This window comes from Ovis aries, chromosome 17 (assembly GCF_016772045.2).
Source record: "Ovis aries strain OAR_USU_Benz2616 breed Rambouillet chromosome 17, ARS-UI_Ramb_v3.0, whole genome shotgun sequence".
Taxonomy (NCBI): domain Eukaryota; kingdom Metazoa; phylum Chordata; class Mammalia; order Artiodactyla; family Bovidae; genus Ovis; species Ovis aries.
This window is the reverse complement of record NC_056070.1, coordinates 55,610,735-55,633,887: the sequence shown is the minus strand read 5'-3', so window position 1 is coordinate 55,633,887 and position 23,153 is coordinate 55,610,735. Positions and strand designations below refer to the sequence as shown.

Below are 23,153 nucleotides of genomic sequence, written 5' to 3'. Positions count from 1 at the left end.
GCAGGTCAGGAAGCAACAGTTAGAACTGGACATGGAACAACAGACTGGTTCCAAATAGGCAAAGGAGTATGTCAAGGCTGTATATTGTCATCCTGCTTATTTAACTTATACGCAGAGTACATCATACGAAATGCCGGGCTGGGTGAAGCACAAGCTGGAATCAAGATTGCCGGGAGAAATATCAATAACCTCAGATATGCAGACAACACTACCCTTATGGCAGAAAGTGAAGAGGAACTAAAAAGCCTCTTGATAAAAGTGAAGGAGGAGAGTGAAAAAGTTGGCTTAAAGTTCAACATTCAGAAAACTAAGATCATGGCATCTGGCCCCATCCCTTCATGGGAAATAGATAGGGAAACAGTAGAAACAGTGTCAGACTTTATTTTGGGGGGCTCCAAAATCACTGCAGATGGTGATTACAGCCATGAAATTAAAAGATGCTTACTCCTTGGAAGGAAAGTTATGACCAATCTAGATAGCATATTCAAAAGCAGAGACATTACTTTGCCAACAAAGGTCCATCCAGTCAAGGCTATGGTTTTTCCAGTAGTCATGTATGGATGTGAGAGTTGGACTGTGAAGAAAGCTGAGCGCCCAAGAATTGATGCTTTTGAACTGTGGTGTTGGAGAAGACTCTTGAGAGTCCCCTGGACTGCAAGGAGATCCAACCAGTCCATTCTGAAGGAAATCACTCCTGGATGTTCATTGGAAGGACTGATGTTGAAGCTGAAACTCCAATACTTTGGCCACCGCATGCGAAGAGTTGACACATTGGAAAAGACCCTGATGCTGGGAAGGATTGGGGGCAGGAGGAGAAGGGGATGACAGAGGATGAGACAGCTGGATGGCATCACCGACTCAATGGACATGGGTTTGGGTAGACTCCGGGAGTTGGTGATGGACAGGGAGGCCTGGCGTGCTGTGATTCATGCGGTCGCAAAGTCAGACATGACTGAGTGACTGAACTGAACTGAAAGGAGAAACCCATCTACTGTCCTCCACAAACTAGCTTAAAAAACAAAATCTGGCCAAATACCTGATTAAATGATTAAAAAAAAAAAAAAAAAAGCAGACCTTTAAAACACACACACACAAACGTACAAGTTACTGAGATAATGTTATTCTAAAAGCAGAAAACCAAAATAAATAAATGAAATATTCATGTCAAAATCATAAGGGGTGTTCTTTTGAGAAGAGAAAACTGCTCATCAGAAATCAATGTCAGGACAGCTTGAATTCAAAGCATCAGCACAGTGGGATTGTACAAAGCCTTCTTCATTTTTTTCAACGATGCAGGAAAACAGTCTGACAATAAAAATTTCTGAATTCTTAGGAGGCAGTACAACAATGCCGTTAAGAGTGCAGACTATACTGGTGTTTGTATTAGTACAAAATATTATGGAAAGTCATACAAGAAACTGATAATAATGGTTCATTTTAGAGAGAGGCACTGGGCATGGGGAGGGTAGGTGACTTTTTTTTTAATTGTTTAACCTTTTATATTGCTTGAATTTTTTTTTATCATGGATTTTTTCAAATAAATTTTTAAATGTAAAGTGAATCTGGAGACAGGGAAACCCAAGTTAGACTCTTGTCACTGCCAACTATGAGTTCCATGATCTTTACCAATAGGCTTCATCTCTTTAAGGCCTCAGTATTTTCATCTGTACTATGGGACCAAATATAGTACTGGCCTCACAGAAATTTTAGGAGGACAATAATACGCATTAGCGTGCCTTGCAGGGCCCCCAGGTACATAGTAAGTGCTCAGTAAAGGGTTATAATACACACCTAAAAAGTGTTGGTAAAGGAAACAATCCATCCTTAAAACTAAATACTTATGCCCATTATCTTGTAAATAACCTATAATGGAATACAATCTGCAAAAATACTGAATCACTATGCTATACACCTGAAACCAACACAATATGATGCAAACCAACTCTAAGAAAAAAAAGTAAATACAAGACAATAGTAATGCAGAAAGCAGTGGGGGGATGTATAAGGTATACAAATGCCTTTATTACAACTATCTATTTGCCATCAGCAGGAAGAGATTATGTTAAACCACCATCTTGAAAAATACGAAAGCTATAAAGTCCATCTGAAAGAAAAGCTTTAAATTTCTCAAAAGCAGAGCCTAAAATCCTGTGTTTCCAAGCAGTTCCATCTGCTTGGGAAAGTTCTTAGCCAAAAAGCAGCCTCCCCTTACCCTCAGCCCAGAGGACAAAGCATGGAGGACTCTGCCAAGATGAGCAAGAAACTAAGGCTGACAGATCTCATTTTCTCCTCTCGCAGAGCTTCACAGATGCTACACACAGGAATCTTATTTCTCAGGATCTTACTGAAGTGCAGTTTCTGACTCAGCAGGTCTGGGCTGGAGGGGAGTCTGAGTCTCTGCAACTCTAACAAGCTCCCAGATGATGCTGGCGATGATGATGATGCTACTGGTCCATGCACCACACTCAACACAGCAGGGTCCCCCGACCCCAGGCTACGGCTCCACTGCGGGTTAGCAATGGCAGTCTTGAGTGACTCTCTGTGATATTCTCTCCCCTGGTAACAATCTGACCAATTCTTCTAAAACAATGGTTCTCTACTGGGAACAGTTGTACTGCTCCTTACCCCCCAACAAGGGACACTGGGCAAATGTCTGGAGACGTGCTGGGTTATCACAAGATGCAGACAGCTACTGGAATCTACGGGTAAACGCCAGGGGTGCTGCTAAACATTCTGCAATTCACATAACAGTCCCCAAACAAATAATTATCTGCTCCTAAACACGAACAGTGCTGAGGCTAAGAAACCACATAACCTCAAATAAACAGAAAACATGAATCAAGTGCTCTCAATTCACCTGGAGACTACAAATCATAATTTTAGAAGTGAGTCATCGATCCAACATGGTCCTTTCTCAGGCTAGATCTGAGGCAAGGGGTGGGGCAGTGGTGGTAATAAATTCGCAGAAAGAACAGGATGCTCTATGTGGGCAAGGGGTCACCAGGTCACAGTCTACGTTTTATTTAAGATCAAGCATATGTGGTTCAGTAAGCCAGTGGGTGATCTCCTAAGCATTAAAAGCATTCTACCCTTTTTTTTTTTTTTTTTTGGCCACGCCATGCAGCTTGTAGGATCTTAGTTCCCCGACTAGGGACTGAACCCAGGCCCTCAGCAGTGAAAGTGCAGAATCCTAACCACTGGACCGCCAGGAAATTCCCAAACTTTCTACCATTTTGAGGAATGGCAATTTAAACAGGACTACAGCTCTATTTAAGGGACCTATAATTTAGACTGTAAGTTCACTGAAGGTAGGGCTGTATCCAGATTTGTTCATCCACAGAGCTACAGCACCTAACATACAGCACACAGCACTCAAATATCTTGATGAATCCTGTCGATTCAAAACGACTACAAATTCCAGATGTGCTTGAACAGACACAGAGACTAAACAGTGGTATTATTTGTCATCACCATAAACATTATTAATAACAACTATCTATCGTAAAGCATGCATGGTATTGCATAAAGTAGAAAGAGCTCTAGAATCACCTAGACCTCAACCCAAATCTAGACCCTCTCTCTCACTTGCTATATGATCTGGGGCGAGTTACCACTGTGTCCATACCTCTAGAATGGGTACAATAATCCTCTTCTTTGAACTGTTTTGAAGTAACATAGTGTAATATATACTTAAATACTTGGTAGTTGGCACAGAACAGTTGCTACTTTACCAGTATTTCCTATCAGACTACAGGACTGGAGTAAAAAACCCAGTGAAGTCTCATGGTGCTGATATACACAAAAACATGTAAGAATTTCACCAAAGGACAGGAAGCCTTAGAATCCTTCTCCTTTCAACCAAAGGCCTTCATCCCTTAGGTTTATGGAGTAATCAAAGGATTGTACACCTGCAATTTTGCGATGGCCATTAGGGGCCAGGTAGTGAATAATGATCAACAATGAAGGAAACCTCTTTGTCAGGGGACTATCTCAGGGCTGATCAGAATTGGACCACCACTGAGCCACTACTGGATGGAAATGAAATGTACTTATGTGACAAATGCTAAGAACCTGGAAACTCAAAAGTAGCTCTACAAGAACTGTGCCTTTCTGAGAAGAGTAAATTGAAGATGACTCAAAAGAAGTCTGTGTCATAATCAATGGATAAAAACAAGTTCTCTAGAATATCAGCTATAGAGGTTCTAGGAAACGATCCAGAGTCAACACTCTGATTATGCATTTCTCACTGTTGAGATGTGGTGGGTTCGGATGAAAGGTGCAAGTGTGCCGGTTCTATTTACATCACTATGTCTCTGGGGGAAGATATTAAAAAGATGTGAGTAGAAGGGCACACTGGACAGTACAACTCTGCCATTGACGGAGCAGGTGCCTGATGTCGGAAAAGGTAGGCATAACCCCAAAGGCATGAAAGAGGGGGACTGACTGGCTTCAGCTTTCCGGAAGCCCAGAAAAGCAGGCCGAGGGCACAATCAGACTCCTGCTCAATATCTGAAACTTCACTGGAATTGCATAGCCCAGGGCAACTAGGATACTTAAGAAGCCTAATACTGAAATTTGGAAAGCAGCAGCTAAAAACTCAACTTCACATCTGATCATGTGAGGCGGGGAGTGAAACATCAAGGTAGTAGGTGCACAGTGGCCCATGAGTGTGGCAGAGCGGTCTTGACTTGCCAGGAGAACAAACATCCCTGAACTAGGTCAGAGTCTTGGTTCGCGCATTGGTGCCCACAGCGACTTCAAGGGGTAGGACCTAAATGCTCCAAACGACCAACTGCTCCATCTGACCTCAGGGGTCAAAGCCAAGGCACGTGGTTTCTCCCAGTAACCACTTCCAGTTCTGTCACTCATCCATTTGCCCAGACCCTTCTTAAACTGCGCTTATATATCCTGCCGGACCACCTCTTGAGATAATGAGTTTTAGAAGATTATTACCTGCTGTGTTAAGCATTACTTCCTTTCCTTGGTTATAATAAGAAAAAGAAGAATTGAGGGTGAACTAGCAGAAAAGCTAATGTTTCTTTCATCAAAGGACAATCTCCTGTGTGGAAAGCTGAAATATGCAACAGCCTGGAACCACAAAGCATTTGAGCAGCAATCAGGAACTCAGGAAACCTAATGACTTCAAGTGCTTTGGTTGATGAGAGTCACTCAATGTGTGTTTATGACAAATGGGCCTGGACAAAGGCATAATTTGTGTTAGAACTACCTAGTTAGAAAATAGCTCTAATGTCATGCAGTCCAGCAATGTTTTCAGTCACAAACCCTCAGCTGATTACAAATATACAAGGATCGAAGGTTGGTGAAAAACAGGAAAATCTGCTAGGAGACACTGCAATTAATACCACAGCTCTCTGCATAGTCAAGGATGGCTGAGAACCATCAGGAAAAGGCCCTATCAGTCCTCAGAGGGCATGGAGATCCCACTCACTGGCTGAGCTACATTAAGTACCTCAGCCGGGATAAGTGCCATCAGCCACAAGCACTCTAATTGCAATATAGTGCCCTGGATGGATTCCTAGAACAGAAAAAGGGGCATGAGTGAGGAAGCTGGTAAACCTGGAGTAAGCCTGAAGTTTAATTAATTATATAATCTTATTTTGACAAATATGACGATGTTATGTAGGATGCTGTCATTAGGGGAAACTGGAAGAAGGGTATGTGGGAACTCTACTATCTTTGCAATTTTTCTATAAATGTGATATTATTCCAAAGTAATAGGGCTGTTAAAATTACTAGAAGTTCCTTTAAGGCAAATGTGTTTTAAATGACTCTTCAGAACCACTATGCTGGGAGTTAGAAAATAAAAACCATCAAGAGTATCTGTCAGAATTTTAGAATTGGGATTCAGGGCAAAGGACATGAAAATACATCTCTCTGAAAAAGACGTATACCAATAACCAACAGGTGTATGAAAAGGTGCTCAGTACCACTAACCATCGCAAAAAGGCAAATCAGAACCACCAATGAGCTATCACTTCATGCCTGTTAGATTGGCTATCATCAAAAAGATAAGAGGTAATCAGCATTGGTGGAGATGTGGAGAAAAGGGACTCCTTATACACTGTTGGTAGGAAGATGAATTGGTGCAGCCACTATGGAAACAGTATAAAGGATGCTCAAAAAAAATTAAAAATAGAAATTCCCTGTGATCCAGGTATCCCTCTTCTGGGTATACAGAAGAAAATAATATCAGTACCTCAAAGAGCTATCTGTGCTCCCACACTCATGGCAGCATTATCCACAGTAGCCAAGATAACAGGAATAACCTAAGTGTCCATCAATGGACAAATGGATATTTAAATAGGTGTGAAGGAATATTACTCAGCCTTTAAAAATAAAAAGGAAATCCTGCCATTTTCAACAACATGGATGAACCTGGAAGTCATGATGCAAAGGGAACCATGACAGGCACAAAAAGAAAAAAACTACATGATCTTACTCATATGTGGAATCTAAAAAAGTTGAAAACACAGAAGCACAGAGTAGAAAAACAGTCCCTAGAAGTGGAGAGTTGGGGGAAATGAGAACATGTACAAAGTTGGAGTAATGTAGGATGAACACGTCCCAGAGACCTAATGTATTAATACAGTGTGATGACCATACTTAAGAATACTGTATTCAATACTGAAACTTTGTTAAGAGAGGAGATTTTAGATGTTCTCACAAAAGGAAGGAAGGGAGAGAGAGAGACAGAAGGAAGAAAGGAAAGAAGAGGAAGAGGGAGGCAGGAAAGGAGGAAGGAAACTGTGAGGAGATCAGTGTGTTAACTAGCTTGACTGTAGTGACCATTCCACTGTATCGATGTAAATCCAATTTTTACATTATATGTCTCACAGATATACAATTTTTATTTTTAAAAATATATTTAAAAAAAGAACCAGGATTCAGCTGGGTGAGAATTCTCTCATATGAACTCAGTATGGGAAAGTGAGAAACATGGTAAAGATGAGGCAAAACTAAGAAGATATTTATTAGGATATGGAAACATTAAGCAGAGTCACACAAGACACAGTGAGTCTTCTCACGTGATGAAGAGGCAACAAGTGCAAAGATGGTCAAGTGCACGGTGATCCATCCCAGCATCATCTCATCCCAACGACAACCATGACTTCCCACAAGACAGACCGTGTGATGCACAGCAGGGGCCCACACATATCCTCTCCAGACACTGTGTACTTTACAGAACGGTACTTAGCCTCAGAAGCCCAACAAGCCTAAAACCTATAAACAGCCCGAGAAGAAAAGACTAGAACAAAATATGGGAATTCTAAAACAATACCAAAAAAACAGCAAGGTTTACCAGAATACAAAATAAAGTTACCTGGGTAATTAATCACCATTTGCTGACTTACTTGGGTGAAGACCACTGGCAAAGATAAGAATAAGAAAATAAGCTGCTTATTTAAGAAGACTGGAGATAAAAAAAAGGTAAGGCAAGAAAAGATTAAGTATTTGGTGGCAACAAGAACCAACTGTATCAAATCTTTCCAAAAGCAAAAAAGAAAGACTGCACTGAAAATACACTGCTGATTAAAAGCCCTGAATCATGGAGATTTGGGGGTTGATGCCTAAAAGACTTGAAAAATATAGTAACGTGGCTACCAGAAGAGGAAAAAAAGTTGCCACGAGAGATTTATAGAAATATGGCCTACTTACATATTTTCACAGAGTGTTAGAGAAACTATTGAAATGGCTTTCAACTGGACAATAATGGCTCTTAATCCAACTCCTATATTTCAGCTGAAGGTTCAAGAGGTTACAGTTACAACACAGCTCCAACTAGAAGCCTGGTTTTGACACCTAGAAATGGATTCCATTTCCCTGCCTCCCCTCATCACCAAAACTCAGACACACACTCAACCGGGCCAATGGCTTTCCTACAGGCTCTGATCTGTGCTAATTACTGAGTCGGGTTATAGATCGCATTCAATCAACACATGCAAGCATAAAAAGGTTGAAAAAAAATGACCAATTTGTAAAACATCAAGTATTTTGGACTTGTAGATAATAAGTCAGGTCTTTGTTTTTAATGAATTCAGTTTGTACTAATTGATAACAAAGTGATGTATGAATGAATCCACTGTGCATATGCGTTATACATGCTTGTGAGCAAAGACAAACATTTTAGAGGGAAACAAGCGAACACAGCAAGGCATTTATGGCTTTAGGGCAGGCTTGGCCATTAACAGAGCAATGCTGGCACTCTGCCTAATCTCTGAGTCTTTTTCCTAATCTTGTGAACAAAATAGCTACGTCCACTCTTCCTCTGGGAAGAAATTCTGTCAAACCAAGTGACAACCTTCAGATCCCATCAATCTGTACCTCTAATGTACTGAGGGATAATACTCCAAAGGCCACATAAACAGAGTTTGATTAATGATCCAGTTCTGCACAAACGATGTTAAAGTAGAAATATTACTCAAGACAGCTACATCATTACCCTTTTCCATTCCTATAGATAATTAAAACCCTTACTTATATGATTTACACCAGCTTCTGGGAGGCAGAATAATTTCAGATCATTCTTAAGTGTTTCTTCATCCCAACACCAGAACTGAAGGAACACAACTCTACTTACAGTTACGAATGTTACTCCAGTCGATTTTGGAGAAGAAAGGATGACAGCAAAGGCCCTCAAACTTCAGTCTCTCTTTCTGGCCACACAACAAACTCTGGATTAGATCAAGCAATTCACTGCTAACTTTGGGGTCATCTGGAAACTTCAAGAACCGCTATTTCAAAAAGAATTTTAAAAAATAAAATATTCCCTTAGCAAATCAGCTTCTCGTGTCTCAAAGTTAAAAAAGTAGTTTTCAAATAAATAAAACAAAAAAGTAGTTCTCATATATCCAAGTTTCTTTTTTTTTTTTAAGAAGGAAGTTTTATGTCCTAACTTTGGACCAAAGGCATGTTCCCAAAGAAAATGTTCTCTTCACATCAGCAGGCCTAGCTCCCTGGCAAGGGTTCAATACCCTTCATAACTTGATCTCTGTACCCTCTTCCGTCTCACCTAGTTACACTCCCCACCTCGCTCTTTGCATCCAACAATGATATGCTATTCAAAGCTGCCTGAACAAATCACTCTGTTCTCTATGCTCAGAAGGCCTACCCCAATCCGCGCCCCTCCTTCCCTGCCTACCTCCCACCTCCCTCTTCCACTCCATCACTCCCTCCTGCGTGTTCCCCCTGTACTCTGCTTTTGCACATACACACTGTATTTTGATTTCCATGTGACAGTGGAGAAAGAAGGCCAAGAGGGCCTTTCCCCTTGCCCATCACTCCAAACTTGGTACCTAACAGTGCCGAGTGCGAGTTACTCGTTACTGAATGAATGGATGGAAATGAAGGGAACAGGTGAGACTTAAGCATCATCTTGGGGGAAATTTTAACTCAGGAGGAGACACAAGAATATCAAAAAATATATGCATGTATTAAGCATACAAAAAGTATATTTTATATAGAAAAATATGTACTAAGCATCCCTGGAAGAAACTGGATCATACACAAAAATCTGTGACAAATTCTCTTTCCTTTTTGCTGAAACTAAAACATAGATATTTATCATATCCTTAAGAAACAGGCTAATATAATGACAAATATAGTTTCTAGACGATAGCTTTAATTCTACTTTATGTGTCTATTAGTATTTCTATCCATGTCTCTGAATTTTAACCATATTTGACAGCTAGTGGCACCAAGAAACTAAGAAAGCATATCGACAGCATGTATTTCAAAGCTAGACAGCCTGTGCTATTTTGGGCAAGTTATTTAACCACTCTGTGCTTTGGTTTCCTCATCTGTAAAATGACAATAATATTATCTACCTCACAGGATTGCTTGAGGATTAGCCAAATTAATGAACTATATTTCACAAATCCTATGACCCCCATTTTACTCACATTTAACATCACTGTAATCAAAACATTTTATAATCAATAAAATATCCTACATTAATTGGCAGCAGTTTTTTCTTTTTAGTGATACCTAAAATGATGGCATACACTTAAAATTACTGGCACCTGAGAGTCAATATAATACAATTAATAAAGCATTTGGAATTTCTTTTGGCACAGAGTAAATGCTATATAAAGTATTTGCTATTGTTATTATCCGGAACGTTTGGTTTACATTATAAATGTTCATTCACACAATTTTAAAATGACATTTCTCAATATTACCTCAGAATCTAGTAAGGGCTCTTTACCTGGAAATTCATGATGTTATTGAAGGTTTTGGCTGAGGTTCCTTCAGTGAATGGGCATCTTCCATAAACCATCTCATAAGCAATAACTCCCACTGACCACCAATCACAGTCTAGGCTATAGGCACCTTTTCCATCCCCATTCATCACAGTCAACACTTCAGGGGCCATGTAATCTGGAGTCCCAACCGGGAGTTTGGCATTTACCTGGAAACCCACAAATAAAATGAACACAGCAAATTTTCAATTATCCTCAAATAGATTGCCAGCAGCCACAATTCAGACATAACCTGATTTGCCTCTGATTACTATTCTCCCAGGCACTTGAACCTTCTGTCAAGTGGCACAGCATCAGGAAATGCAAATGAGTCACTCATTTTTTTAAAAAAGCACATAATGTAATCCAAAGGCAAAGGGGCCAGGGTTGCTGATGACATACACTGTTTGGTTACACAAATGAGAGCTGGGTACATACCTGGAAAGGAAGATGTCTTTCCTGATACTTCTTATTGATACAACAGAACTTCTCTTAGGGAAACAGTAAAATGATAATACATCTAAACATGAATCTAAAAGATAAATCTACCCTATACTGGAAAACTGGCAGCTAGCTGGCAATACAGTATCATAAACGTGTTCTATCTCAAGTTTAAATATTTGGAATCAATATTCCTATTCGGCCCACCCACAAGGCAAGACATGATAAATAACTTCCACCAGAGGTCAAATGTTAATAATGAGTTCATTTTCCTCACTCCCAACTCCTGCTCCTCTGATTGTCTCCCCACTTTTCAGAAACACGGAGCCCTCCAATCCTATGGCGCTCAAGCACATGACCTTGACAAAGAAATATCAGGACAATGTAGCTTTGTCTCTTTATAAAGCTAAACACACTTCATTTAAGGAACTGTCGTTATTTCTGAGAATTTGTCCTTCTGACTGGTTTATTGTTTAAACATCCTTTGTTTCTTGAAATGCTACTGATGAAAAGGTATGTTTTCTACCCCTCACTCCCACTCCTTCCTAGCAAACCTAGTAAGCTGGCAACCTTTGGGTCTTCAAAATTGTCTTGAAGTTTTATTGAGCCATGAAATCTGAAGTTGAAAGACCACCTCTCTAACCTTCTTTCCTGTCGAAACAGAGGGCCTGATACTGATCACATACGAGGTTGACCAGCTGCCCAATAACCCTGTATCTAAAAAGGATTCTCTCATATCAGTAGTTATGAGGTGCAAAAGCACTCTCTCCCCATTAAAGGGTATTCAGTGTCCCTATTTGAGCTAAGAGATTCTATAGGTATGACCACACATCTTTAAGGCTGGGCTTTGTATCAAGAAAATCGATTTGCTTTGCTTTGATTTGAATAGAGATTGAGAGGAAGTCAATGTTTAGAGAAGATGCTAGGAGTCTCCTTTACCCAGTGATGAAGCCCCAAGCTCTTCCAGCCTGAAACTTTAACCTTGCCCATTCCCAAAGACCCACTGTTAAAGAAAACAAATTCATTCTTCCTACTCCCTCTCTTTTCACCCCTTCCCACAGGCCCACCACAGGTTTGTTTCAAACCCTAAACCCAGAGAACAGTGTGATATTGCTGTTCTTGAACCAGTCAGCCATTGGGCAACAGCACTTCCATTACAAACACACACTTGGGAAAACTAAATGGTCACAACACTCAAAAACTCACAGGTCTGTGCTGACAGACTAAAGTGAGGAGAAAGGAAAAAACATTTGGTCTAAGACAGGACAACTTAAGCTTGAGGAACTGAAAGTAGCTTCAGTCAAAAGGCAACCTTGATGTCAGGAAGCCTGACCCAAGACTTCTGTCTTTTAATGTGTGTGTAACAGAATGATCTCTGTTCGTTTCCAAGGCAAACCATTCAATATCACGGTAATCCAAGTTTATGCCCCAACCAGTAACACTGAAGAAGCTGAACAGTTCTATGAAGACCTACAAGAGCTTCTAGAACAAACACCCAAAAAAGATGTCCTTTTCATTATAGGGGACTGGAATGCAAAAGTAGGAAGCCAAGAAACACCTAGAGTAACAGGCAAATTTGGACTTACAAATTTGGAGTACAGAATGAAGCAGGGCAAAGGCTGAGTTCTGCCAAGAGAAAGCATGGTCATAGCAAACTCTCCCAACAACACAAGAGAAGACTCTAACATGGACATCACCAGATGATCAACACTGAAATCAGATTGATTATACGCTTTGCACCCAAAGATGGTGAAGCTCTATACAGTCAGCAGAAACAAGACCAGGAGCTGACTGTGGCTCAGTTCATGAACTCCTTACAGCCAAATTCAGACTTAAATTGAAGAAAGTAGGGAAAACCACTAGACCATTCAGGTATGACCTAAATCAAATCCCTTATGACTATACAGTAGAAGTGAGAAATAGATTCAAGGGACTAGATCTGATAGACAGAGTGCCTGATGAACTATGGACAGAGGTTCATGACATTGTACAGGAGGCAGGAATCAAGACCATCCCCAAGAAAAACAAATGCAAAAAAGTAAAAGGGCTGTCTGAGGAGGCCTTACAAATTGGTGTGAAAAGAAAGGAAACAAAAAGCAAAGGAGAAAATGAAAGGTATACTCATTTGAATGCAGAATTCCAAAGAATAGCAAGCAGTGATAGGAAAGCCTTCCTCAGCGATCAATGCAAAGAAATAGAGGAAAACAACAGAATGGGAAAGACTAGATATCTCTTCAAAAAAATTAGAGATACCAAGGGAACATTTCATGCAACAATGGGCTCGATAAAGGACAGAAATGGTATGGACCTAACAGAAGCAGAAGATATTAAGAAGAGGTGGAAAAAATAAACAGAAGAATTGTACAAAAAAGATCTTCACGGCCAAGATAATCACAATGGTGTGATCACTCACCTAGAGCCAGACATCCTGGAATGTGAAGTCAAGTGGGCCTTAGAAAGCTTCACTACGAACAAAGCTAGTGGAGGTGATGAAATTCCAGTGGAGCTGTTTCAAATCCTAAAAGATGATGCTTTGAAAGTGCTGCACTCAATATGCCAGCAAATTTGGAAAACTCAGCAGTGGCCACAGGACTGGAAAAGGTCAGTTTTCATTCCTATCCCAAAGAAAGGCAATGCCAAAGAATGCTCAAACTACCGCACAATTACACTCATTTCATACGCTAGTAAAGTAATGCTTAAAATTTTCCAAGCCACGCTTCAGCAATTCGTGAACCGTGAACTTCCAGATGTTCAAGCTGGTTTTAGAAAAGGCAGAGGAACCAGAGATCAAATTGCCAACATCTGCTGGATCATCCAAAAAGCAAGAGAGTTCCAGAAAAACATCTATTTCTGCTTTATTGACTATGCCAAAGCCTCTGACTGTGTGGATCACAAGAAACTGGAAAATTCTGAAAGAGATGGGAATATCAGACCACCTGACCTGCCTCTTGAGAAACCTGTATACAGGTCAGGATGCAACAGTTAGAACTGGGCATGGAACAACAGACTGGTGCCAAATCAGGAAAAGAGTATGTCAAGGCTATATATTGTCACCCTGCTCATCCATCTTATATGCAGAGTACATCATACAAAATGCCGGGCTGGGTGAAGCACAAGCTGGAATCAAGATTGCCGGGAGAAATATCAATAACCTCAGATACACAGATGACACCACCCTTATGGCAGAAAGCGAAGAGGAACTAAAAAGCCTCTTGATGAAAGTGAAAGAGGAGAGTGAAAAAGTTGGCTTAAAACTCAACATTCAGAAAACTAAGATCATGGCATCTGGTCCCATCACTTCATGGCAAATAGATGGGGAAACAGTGGCAGACTTTATTTACTGAGGCTCCAAAATCACTGCAGATGGTGACTACTGCCAGGAAATTAAAAGACGCTTACTCCTTGGAAGAAAAGCTATGACCAACTTAGAAAGCATATTAAAAAGCAGAGACATTACTTTGCCAAAGGTCCGTCCAGTCAAAGCTATGGTTTTTGCAGTAGTCATGTATAGATGTGAGAGTTGGACTATAAAGAAAGCTGAGCGCTGAAGAATTGATGCTTTTGAACTGCAGTGTTGGAGAAGACTCTTGAGAGTCCCTTGGACTGAAAGGAGATCCAACCAGTCCATCCTAAAGGAAATCAGTCCTGAATATTCATTGGAAAGACTGATGCTGAAGCTGAAACTCCAATACTTTGGCATCTGATGCAAAGAACTGACTCATTTGAAAAGAACCTGATGCTGGGAAAGACTGAAGGCAGGAGGAGAAGGGGACGACAGAGGATGAGATGGTTGGATGGCATCACCAACTCGATGGACATGAGTTTGAGTAAACTCCGAGAGTTGGTGATGGACAGGGAGGCCTGCCATGCTGTAGTCCATGGGGTCACAAAGAGTTAGATATGACTGAGTAACTGAACTGGAAATACATAATATTTTTTAAAGTACTATATAAAATACATAAAAACAAGAGAAGGAAAACTGTAACATCCTGGTTTGACTAGGTAGTGGTAATTCCACTGAATCGTTGATTACATGCTTACCCTTTATGCCTGATTATTGTGCAGAACCATTAATACACAATCCTCAAATATTCATCATTTCTACATATCAGGGCTTATTTTATCATCACATTGGATTGTTTGGGAATATTCAGTTATCCTTGCTTACAGCTCCCAGGGCTTGGTAACTTGTTCACAACCAGAGTTGAAAGAAAGTTGACTGGGTCATGTTTATCAGCATGACCCAGCAAGAGGTATAAACTGTGAATTCCTTATTTTCAAACAAATGGTTAGACTTATCAGAGAACCAGATAACTCTGCAACTGATTTCTGCTCCATAACAGGTAAGTGATTGTATACATTTTATGTCCAATAATTTTGCAAATTTCCAAATTTTAAGAAAAATATTCCCTAGCTTTTTTCTGTACATCTCCTACTACAGTAATTACTATTAACAAAGACTTTTAATGACAATACTTGGGCTTCCCTGATAGCTCAGATGGTAAAGAATCCACTTGCAATGCAGGAGACCCTGGTTTCATTCCTGGGTCAGAAGATCCCCTGGAGAAGGGATAGGCTACCCACTCCATTATTCTTGGGCTTCCCTTGTGGCTCAGCTAGTAAAGAATCCTTCTACAATGTGGGAGACCCAGGTTCAATCCCTGGGTTGGGAAGATCCCCTGGAGAAGAGAAAGGCTGCCCACTCCAGAATCCTGAACTGGAGAATTCTGAGGACTGTATAGTCCATGGGGTCAAAGAGAGTCAGACACGACTGAGCAACTTTCAATTTCAAGGACTACTAAGTTTCCATTTGTTACTGACCTCCAAGTACATTAAACCTGTTCAACATGTAATCTCAAATTCCTGATAGGGATTTTGCAAGATCCTTTCACTCTTCTCTGGCGGCACTTCATACCCAGCCTATCTGGGTGAGATGTTCAAGGTGGGACAGTGTACTAGGAACCCAGCCTGCCTGCAGTACATCATCTAACAAGACCCCAGTTTTACTGAACTTTGATTTTCCCTGTATTGACAGGGAAGAAAGTATACAAGTTCAGGAGGAGGCAATAATCAGATGACTAGGAGACAGAAAAGTCTGTCATATTTTGGAGGGATGGAAAGGGAAAAAAGGGAGGCAAGGGGAAGGAGGGGGAAGAACGGGGAAGAAAAAGAAAGAGAGGATTAATCCAGCAGATTGTTTTTATAAAACTAGCAGATTCTTTAACAAGCAAACAGCATATAGAGAGGAAGGTAAGAAAACCCATCTTCTTCCTCCCAATCCCCTTCTCTGAAAATGCTTATACAGAAAACCATTTGAACTTAACTTTCCTCCTCTAGCTGCCCAGCGGAGAAGACAATGGCACCCCACTTCAGTACTCTTGCCTTGAAAACCCCATGGATGGAGGAGCCTGGTAGGCTACAGTCCACGGGATCGCGAAGAGTCGGACACGACTGAGCGACTTCACTTTCACTTTTCACTTTCATGCATTGGAGAAGGAAATGGCAACCCACTCCAGTGTTCTTGCCTGGAGAATCCCAGGGACAGCAGAGCCAGGTGGGCTGCCGTCTATGGGGTCGCACAGAGTCGGACACGACTGAAGTGACTTAGCAGCAGCTGCCCAGGGCACAGATACACACCTGCAGAAGCAGGGGAGGAAATATTCTCACTATGTTGTTCTTCTCATGGAAAAGTAATAAAATCTTTTCACCACTCCATAAATCTCAAAAAGGGTTATCTCCTATGGGTTTCCAACTGCTAAATGGTAGTCATTATCACTTAACATGCTATAATGCTCTTTACTTATAATCTCCTTACAATTGTTTTCATGAGAACTGAGACAGGTGGGAACTGTTAGGTATCTGCCATTCTCTGAGATTCTAATAAGGGGAAGTGGGTGACATCTCTGCTCAACACCCAAACCTCCAGGCAATATGGTCCACCTGTGTTCACTAACAAAAATACCCTCAAGCAACACTCTGACTAAAAAGCTTAAATAAAGACAATGGAAGGTGAGAAACTCAACTGAGCGAAGATTCACAAGTACCCAAAATACACAGACAATATATGGCCATGGCAAGGAAAATGATAAATGGATTTGGGATAATATACAATAATTCCAATGAGAGAGAGAGAGAGAAAGAGAGAGAGAGAGAGAGTGTGTGTGTGTGTGGGTGGGTGTGGGTGTGGGTGTGGGTGTGTGTGGGTGTGTGTGGGGTGGGTGTGGGGTGTGTGTGGGTGTGGGTGTGGGTGTGGGTGTGGGTGGGGTGTGTGGGGGTGGGTGTGTGTGGGTGGGTGTGTGTGTGTGTACTTGGTAGCGGGGCATGCCATGAGGCATGCAGGATCCTAGTTCCCTGACCAGGGATCAAACTCATAGCCCCCTACGGTGGAAGTACACAGTCCTAACCACTGGACTGCCAGGAAATTTCCAAATTATATTTTATATAGTATATTTTTAATATAAAAAAACTTTTAAAACCTACTTTAGACCTATAAAACATCCTATTTAAGGGAAACATATATTTTACCCACCAACACTGATCAAAAATACAAAAAAAGGTTTTAGTTCTATATCCATACTTGACTTGATCTAGATTGCAAATTACTGATTGTTTATAACAAAAAGGCCTTTGCACTTAAAACAATGACAAAAATTCCTCCTCAACTGCTTTACACATTCGGGCTCTAAGAGCACAAAGCTCTGGGGAGAAGATTCTCTAACAGGAGAGGAGCTACAGCATTTTCAAGCAAGTAAAACTGAGGGTCATTATCTCCTTGACCAAAAAAATCAGGGCTTGACCACTGAGCTGCAAATAAACCTGAGTTTATTTGCTCCTAGGCTCATCACCTGGAGAAGGCAATGGCACCCCACTCCAGTACTCTTGCCTGGAAAATCCCATGGACGGGGGAGTCTGGTAGGCTACAGTCCATGGGGTCACCAAGAGTCAGACACAACTGAGTGACTTCCCTTTCACTTTTCACTTTCATGCACTGGAGAAGGAAATGGCAACCCATTCCAGTGTTCTTGCCTGGAGAATCCCAGGGACAGGGGAGCCTGGTGGGCTGCTGTCTATGGGGTCACACAGAGTCGGACACGACTGAAGCGACTTAGCAGCAGCAGGCTCATCACCTGAAGGGAATGTTGCTACCATCTGAAGAACTGAAAAAGGCAGTTTGCAACACTGGAAAACAGGAACCTGAAATGAAAAGCAGTCCCATCTCCACCAAGGTCTCTGAAGAGAGTAACTTCAGATGCAGAGACCTTACTCTGTGTTTTTTCTTGTTTGCACTGTGTCTTCATTGCGATGCGTGGCCTCTATTTTCTCTAGTTGCGGCATACGGGCTTCTCTTGCTGTGGTGCACCAGCTCAATTGCCCCACAGCATGTGGGATCTTATATCCCCCACCAAGGATGGAACTGCCATGTCCCCTGCACTGGAAAATGGATTCTTGACCACTGGATGACCAGGAAAATCCCAGGACCTTACTCTTTATTCCCACTTATTTTCTAAGCAATGACTCTGGATCATGATCCAGTTATCCAAGTAGGCTTTCTGATCACAAACACATATTGCCAGCTCTATTAAGCCTTCTGATGCTTCTCCATCTATGGCAGAGGTTTTCCACCAAGGGTGAATTCTGTCCCCCAGTGAACAGTGGGCAATGTCTGGAGTTATTCTGGGCTGTCACAACTGGAGGGGAGGCTACTGGCATATAGTGGGTAGAGACCAGGGATGAAGCTAAACATCCTACAATATACAGGACAGCCCCCACCACAGAGAATTCTCTAGATTGAAATGTGTGTGGCTCTGACTACATACCTATGCTTCATTTTATTTCTAGATGCCTAAACTTATTAAGATCACTAAGGCAAGGCATAGGCTTTTGAATCCCAGATGGTAGAATTTTGTATAATTTAACTTTTTTTCCTGTACTTTAATCCACTAAATCCAGTACCTAAGTTTTCATGCTTGTTTCCGAATTGTACACAATTTTTGGTGGCTCGGACAGTAAAGAATCTACCTGCAATGCAAAAGACCCAGGTTCAATCCCTGGGTCAAGAAGATCTGTTAGAGAAGGATATGGCAACCCACTCCAGTACTCTTGTCTAGAGAATTCCATGGAGAGAGGAGCCTGGTGGGCTACAGTCCACAGGGTAACAAAGAGTCAGACACAACTGAGCAACTAACACTTTCACTTTAAAACATAAAATTCTTTGATACTCTCATTATTAATGTAATGATCAAGTAGAAGAGATTATAAGCACATAGATTATGAGGGGAGGACAACCAATGCTGAGGCTGAAAAACCCTGACCTCACACAACAGAAAGAGCCTGTTTTTCTAAGAGCCAGAACCTGAAAGAAGTTATGTCAAATAGGCCTCAAATCTATATAACAGGGAAATGAAACCCTGGAATGCAAAGAGTTAACACAAACTTGAGCCTTTTCCAAATATAATAATATCCACCTTTCCTCCAAGGAACATGAGAAGGAAAAAGAAAGGCAATTTTATATGTTGCCCTTTATAAGGACTAAACTCTCAGAGCCAGGGGGTATTTTGAAGAGCAGGCCCCCCCTTCATATCTGTATTTTAACTAGAATCAGTATATTCTAGAGGAAAAATAAAAGCCCAGGTTCCTAAGGATTTGTACAGGTCACCAAGTAATTCAGTTGGGAAATGAGTCTTAAAATCTAAGTCGATTTTCTCAGACTTACCATTTTTTGCATAGTTGACTTGAAAATTTACATTTTAGCATGTGCCAACTTGATGAGATTTTTAAAATCTAATTTTCTTTTACTTTGTCATCTTTTTCCTTTCTTGACCTCAATAGCTACCCTCTTGCCTTCCTATTAGCACATGGGATACAGCCTAATAATAATTAACATGTGGAATACAGCTTAATTTTTACCAAAGGTGCAGGACTTAGAATTGACATTTTGAGCACTTGGTTCTTAATGCTTGGTTCAAATGCTCTAGTGATTAATTTTCATTGCACTGCATATGAAGTAGAGGATTTGAGATAAATAAGGTTACATTTCATCAAAATATTTAAAATGAAAAAGAGAATGTAACAGAAGACAATCAATCAATAAGCAAGGAAAATGAAGGGAAAAACAAAAGTATTTTCCCCTTTTTTGTAACCAAACTACAAGAATGTTCCTTAAAATGTTCTGTAGAGTATTAACAGGTATTTTACATAAAAGGGTCTCAGGTCAAGTAAGTCTGGAAAATAGCTCTGTGACCCATCCCCACCTACCCCGCAGAGAAATCATTTCACAGCTGGCAGATGAAGGCTTCAGAGTGTTACTCAACTTTATCCCATATTTTCCAAACTTATGAGGACCTCAGAACACTTTGTAGTATAAGTTCTATTAAGTTATCTTATTCTATTTTGTTACCATCTTATTTGAGTTCATTTTAGCAGCTGATCCAAAATCCACCAGCTTAATGTGTCCCGTTCGGTCAATGAGGATGTTCTCAGGCTTGATGTCTCTGTATGGAAATCAAGGCCATAAATTAGTGTTGTCTTCTCCATGCCAATCATCAAGCAACTGCAGACCTAGGGTCATGATTTAGCCAAGAATCTCAGTGTCTATGGTTTTGCCATACAGACCTCCCTACTGATGGACATATGTAATAAGCATTTTACAAAACAAATTTAAGTAAAAGAAAGAGAAAGAATAGAGGGAGGAAGGGAGGGAGGGGAAGAAAAACAGAAAAGGAAAGGGAACAAATACCTGTTATTAGATGGATTAGTTCTCCTCAAGACACTCATTTTATATTAGGAAAACTAAGGCCACAAGAAGCTAAAGGGTTTGCTCATGGTCATATGGCTAGTCAATGAAAAAAAAACAAACTCTATTCAGGATTTTGTGGTTCCTGGTCTAACCAGCATTCCATTCCCACGACATTCTCAGATGCTCATAAAATTTACATTTTAGTGAAGATGAGTGAAGATGTAAAGAAACACTTTCCAAATGAGGATTTGGGAGAAACATTTGTTGATTACTAATGGGCAAGGTAAGAAGTACAACTACATTGTCTTCTGTTTCTGTGTGATAGGCAGCTTCCTTGTGTAAATTAAATTTGGTTTTCCTACCATAGCACCCAAAGAACTTATGCAAGAGCTCCTCTTATTAGCCACATTAACAGATCTTACTAGCAAATGTAAGAACACTACAATTTTAGATCTATTTCATTGTTGAATGGGTAAGCAGAAATGTCTGCCATTTTGCACAATTTGCCTTAAGCCAATTATTGGTGAAGACTGGCTAAAAACTGGATGAAGAATTAGTTTGATGCTGAAATCACTCACTCCATTTTAGAAAGTCTTAGGTGATACAGGTAAATTCTCAATAGACTACCAGAGTCTCACTTACCGATGTACATATCCCATCTGATGAACACTGTGGACAGCCAAAATCAGTTCAGCTAGGTAAAACTGAATCATATTTTCATCCAATTGGTCCTCATATCTATTCAAAAGTGACAGCAAATCCCCTCCAGGCTGATATTCCATGACCTGCACAGAACGCCAAAGTTATTCATTCTTCCTACACCCCCCCAAAAAAAGGGAAATGTTCTCAATCAGATCCTCGAATACTGCCTGACATGTTATAATTACAATGTCTTCACAAAGCTATGAAGATGTGTGAGACACACTGTAAGTCTCATGAAGGACGAGGTCCCTGCCCTAAGGAAATTACAGCCGTTACCCAAGAGAATCAATACAATAAAGATACCTCCTGAACACCATGCACAGTGTTTGCAAGGCAAGTTTGAAAAGCTGAATTAAATCCACCCACTCACCCACCCACCCAGGTTGACAACCCAGACAGTCCCTAGGACTGATTAGATGCACAGCATAGATGGAGACTCCTGGAGGGCAACAAACCCTCTTGCATCCTTTCTGCATTCCTCTCAGCACCAGACCGAATATAGGAGGCAGACAATATAACATGATACAATCTTTTCCTTAAACAGTTTGGAAGGTAATCTGACCATTTCTGTTAAAAATTTAACTCTCAAACAAGGGCTCTGTGACAAGCTAGAAAGGTGGGATGGGGAGGGAGGTTCGGGAGGGAGGGGACATGGGCATACATATGGCTGAATCTTGTTGTATGACAGAAAACCACAAAATTCTGTAAAGCATTTATCCAATTTTAAAAAAATTTAACTTTTAATGTAAACATATACCCTTTGAACCAGTAATTCTACTTCTGACCATTTATTTCATAGGAATTTGCAATAGTTTGTCAATAAAGAGACTCACTGCAGAACTGTTTGTAATATGGGAAAAAGAAACCCTGTAAATCAAATAGCCATCACTAAGAGACTGCTAAAATATGATACACCTAAACAATAGGTTAAGATGCAGATATTAAAAATGAATGGATGGGACTTCCCTAGAGGTCCAGTGGTTAAGACTTCGCCTTCCAGTGCAGGGGGTGCAAGTTTGATCCCTGGTTGGGAAGCTTAGATACCATAGGACTTGGAGCCAAAAAACCGAAACAATATTGTAGTAAATTCAATAAAGACTTTAAAAATGGTACACATACACCCAAAAAAGAAATCTTTTAAAAAAAAAAAAGGATTTGATTTGATCTAGTCATTCTGTCATAGAAAGCTACCCATGATAAGTGATGCCCTAAACAGGATACAGTAAGACTTTTTGTGATTGAAAAAGTATTTATTACATTTGTTATTATATACATAGGGGGAAAAAAACTGGAAGAATATTAAGTACAGCCTTAGAGAAAATGTTTCATTAGCAAAAAATGTCTTCCACCTGAAGAAACCAAAATTCTTCCACCTCCTGATAACAGATTGACATTCCAGAGGCTTCAAGGCTCGTCCCCAGCAGGTTTCAAGTCTCAGCCCAGTGACTCTCTGCCTTTCAGTTTTGTCCTCTATGAAATGGGGATAAGACTCTGCCTAGCGCCCACAAGATCCTCCACCACCGTTCAAGTCCTTTCCTTGCCCTGAATCATGACACTATCCTCTCCACTCTGGCTAGGAGAAGCTGGGACCCATTTTGACCATCTTTGCAATCATGCCAACCTTTCCTAAGCTCTCCTTCTGTCCTTTGCTCTGATTTCCCATTTTATCTATATATCTATATATATGTGGGTGTGTGTCTTTCAAGTTGTCTCAAACCCCTTCTGGAAAGAGGCAAGTTCTTAAAAGCTTTTAAAAAACACTAAATTTCTCAAAGGCTTCCCAGGTGGCACTGGTGGTAAAGAACCTGCCTGCCGATTCAGGAGACCTAAGAGATGCGGGTTCGATCCCTGCATCAGGAAGATCCCTTAGAGAAGGGCATGGCAACCTACTCTGTTATTCTTGCCTGGAGAACCCCATGGATAGAGAAGCCTGGGAGGTTATAGTCCATATGGTCACAAAGAATCGGACATGACTGAAGAGACTTAGCACACACGCACACAAATCTCTCAAACCA

At 40.7% G+C, this 23,153-nt stretch overlaps 1 protein-coding gene across 8 annotated transcripts in view; it reads right to left on the bottom strand.

The window, feature by feature from the left end:
• The window catches only part of CIT (citron rho-interacting serine/threonine kinase), a 173,913-nt gene that overhangs the window by 117,356 nt on the left and 33,404 nt on the right, over nucleotides 1–23,153 (bottom strand). For 7 of the 8 annotated variants that reach the window (XM_027956519.2, XM_027956521.2, XM_027956520.2 and 4 more), the window contains exons 6-9: nucleotides 21,079–21,221; nucleotides 20,098–20,191; nucleotides 10,226–10,429; nucleotides 8,600–8,753 (exon numbers count right to left, since the gene is read on the bottom strand). In XM_027956519.2, coding sequence (XP_027812320.1) covers nucleotides 8,600–8,753; nucleotides 10,226–10,429; nucleotides 20,098–20,191; nucleotides 21,079–21,221 — 595 coding nt within the window. Of the gene's footprint in view, nucleotides 1–8,599; nucleotides 8,754–10,225; nucleotides 10,430–20,097; nucleotides 20,192–21,078; nucleotides 21,222–23,153 lie in introns of those variants that run through there. The other variant, XM_042234640.2, reaches the window with a different exon arrangement.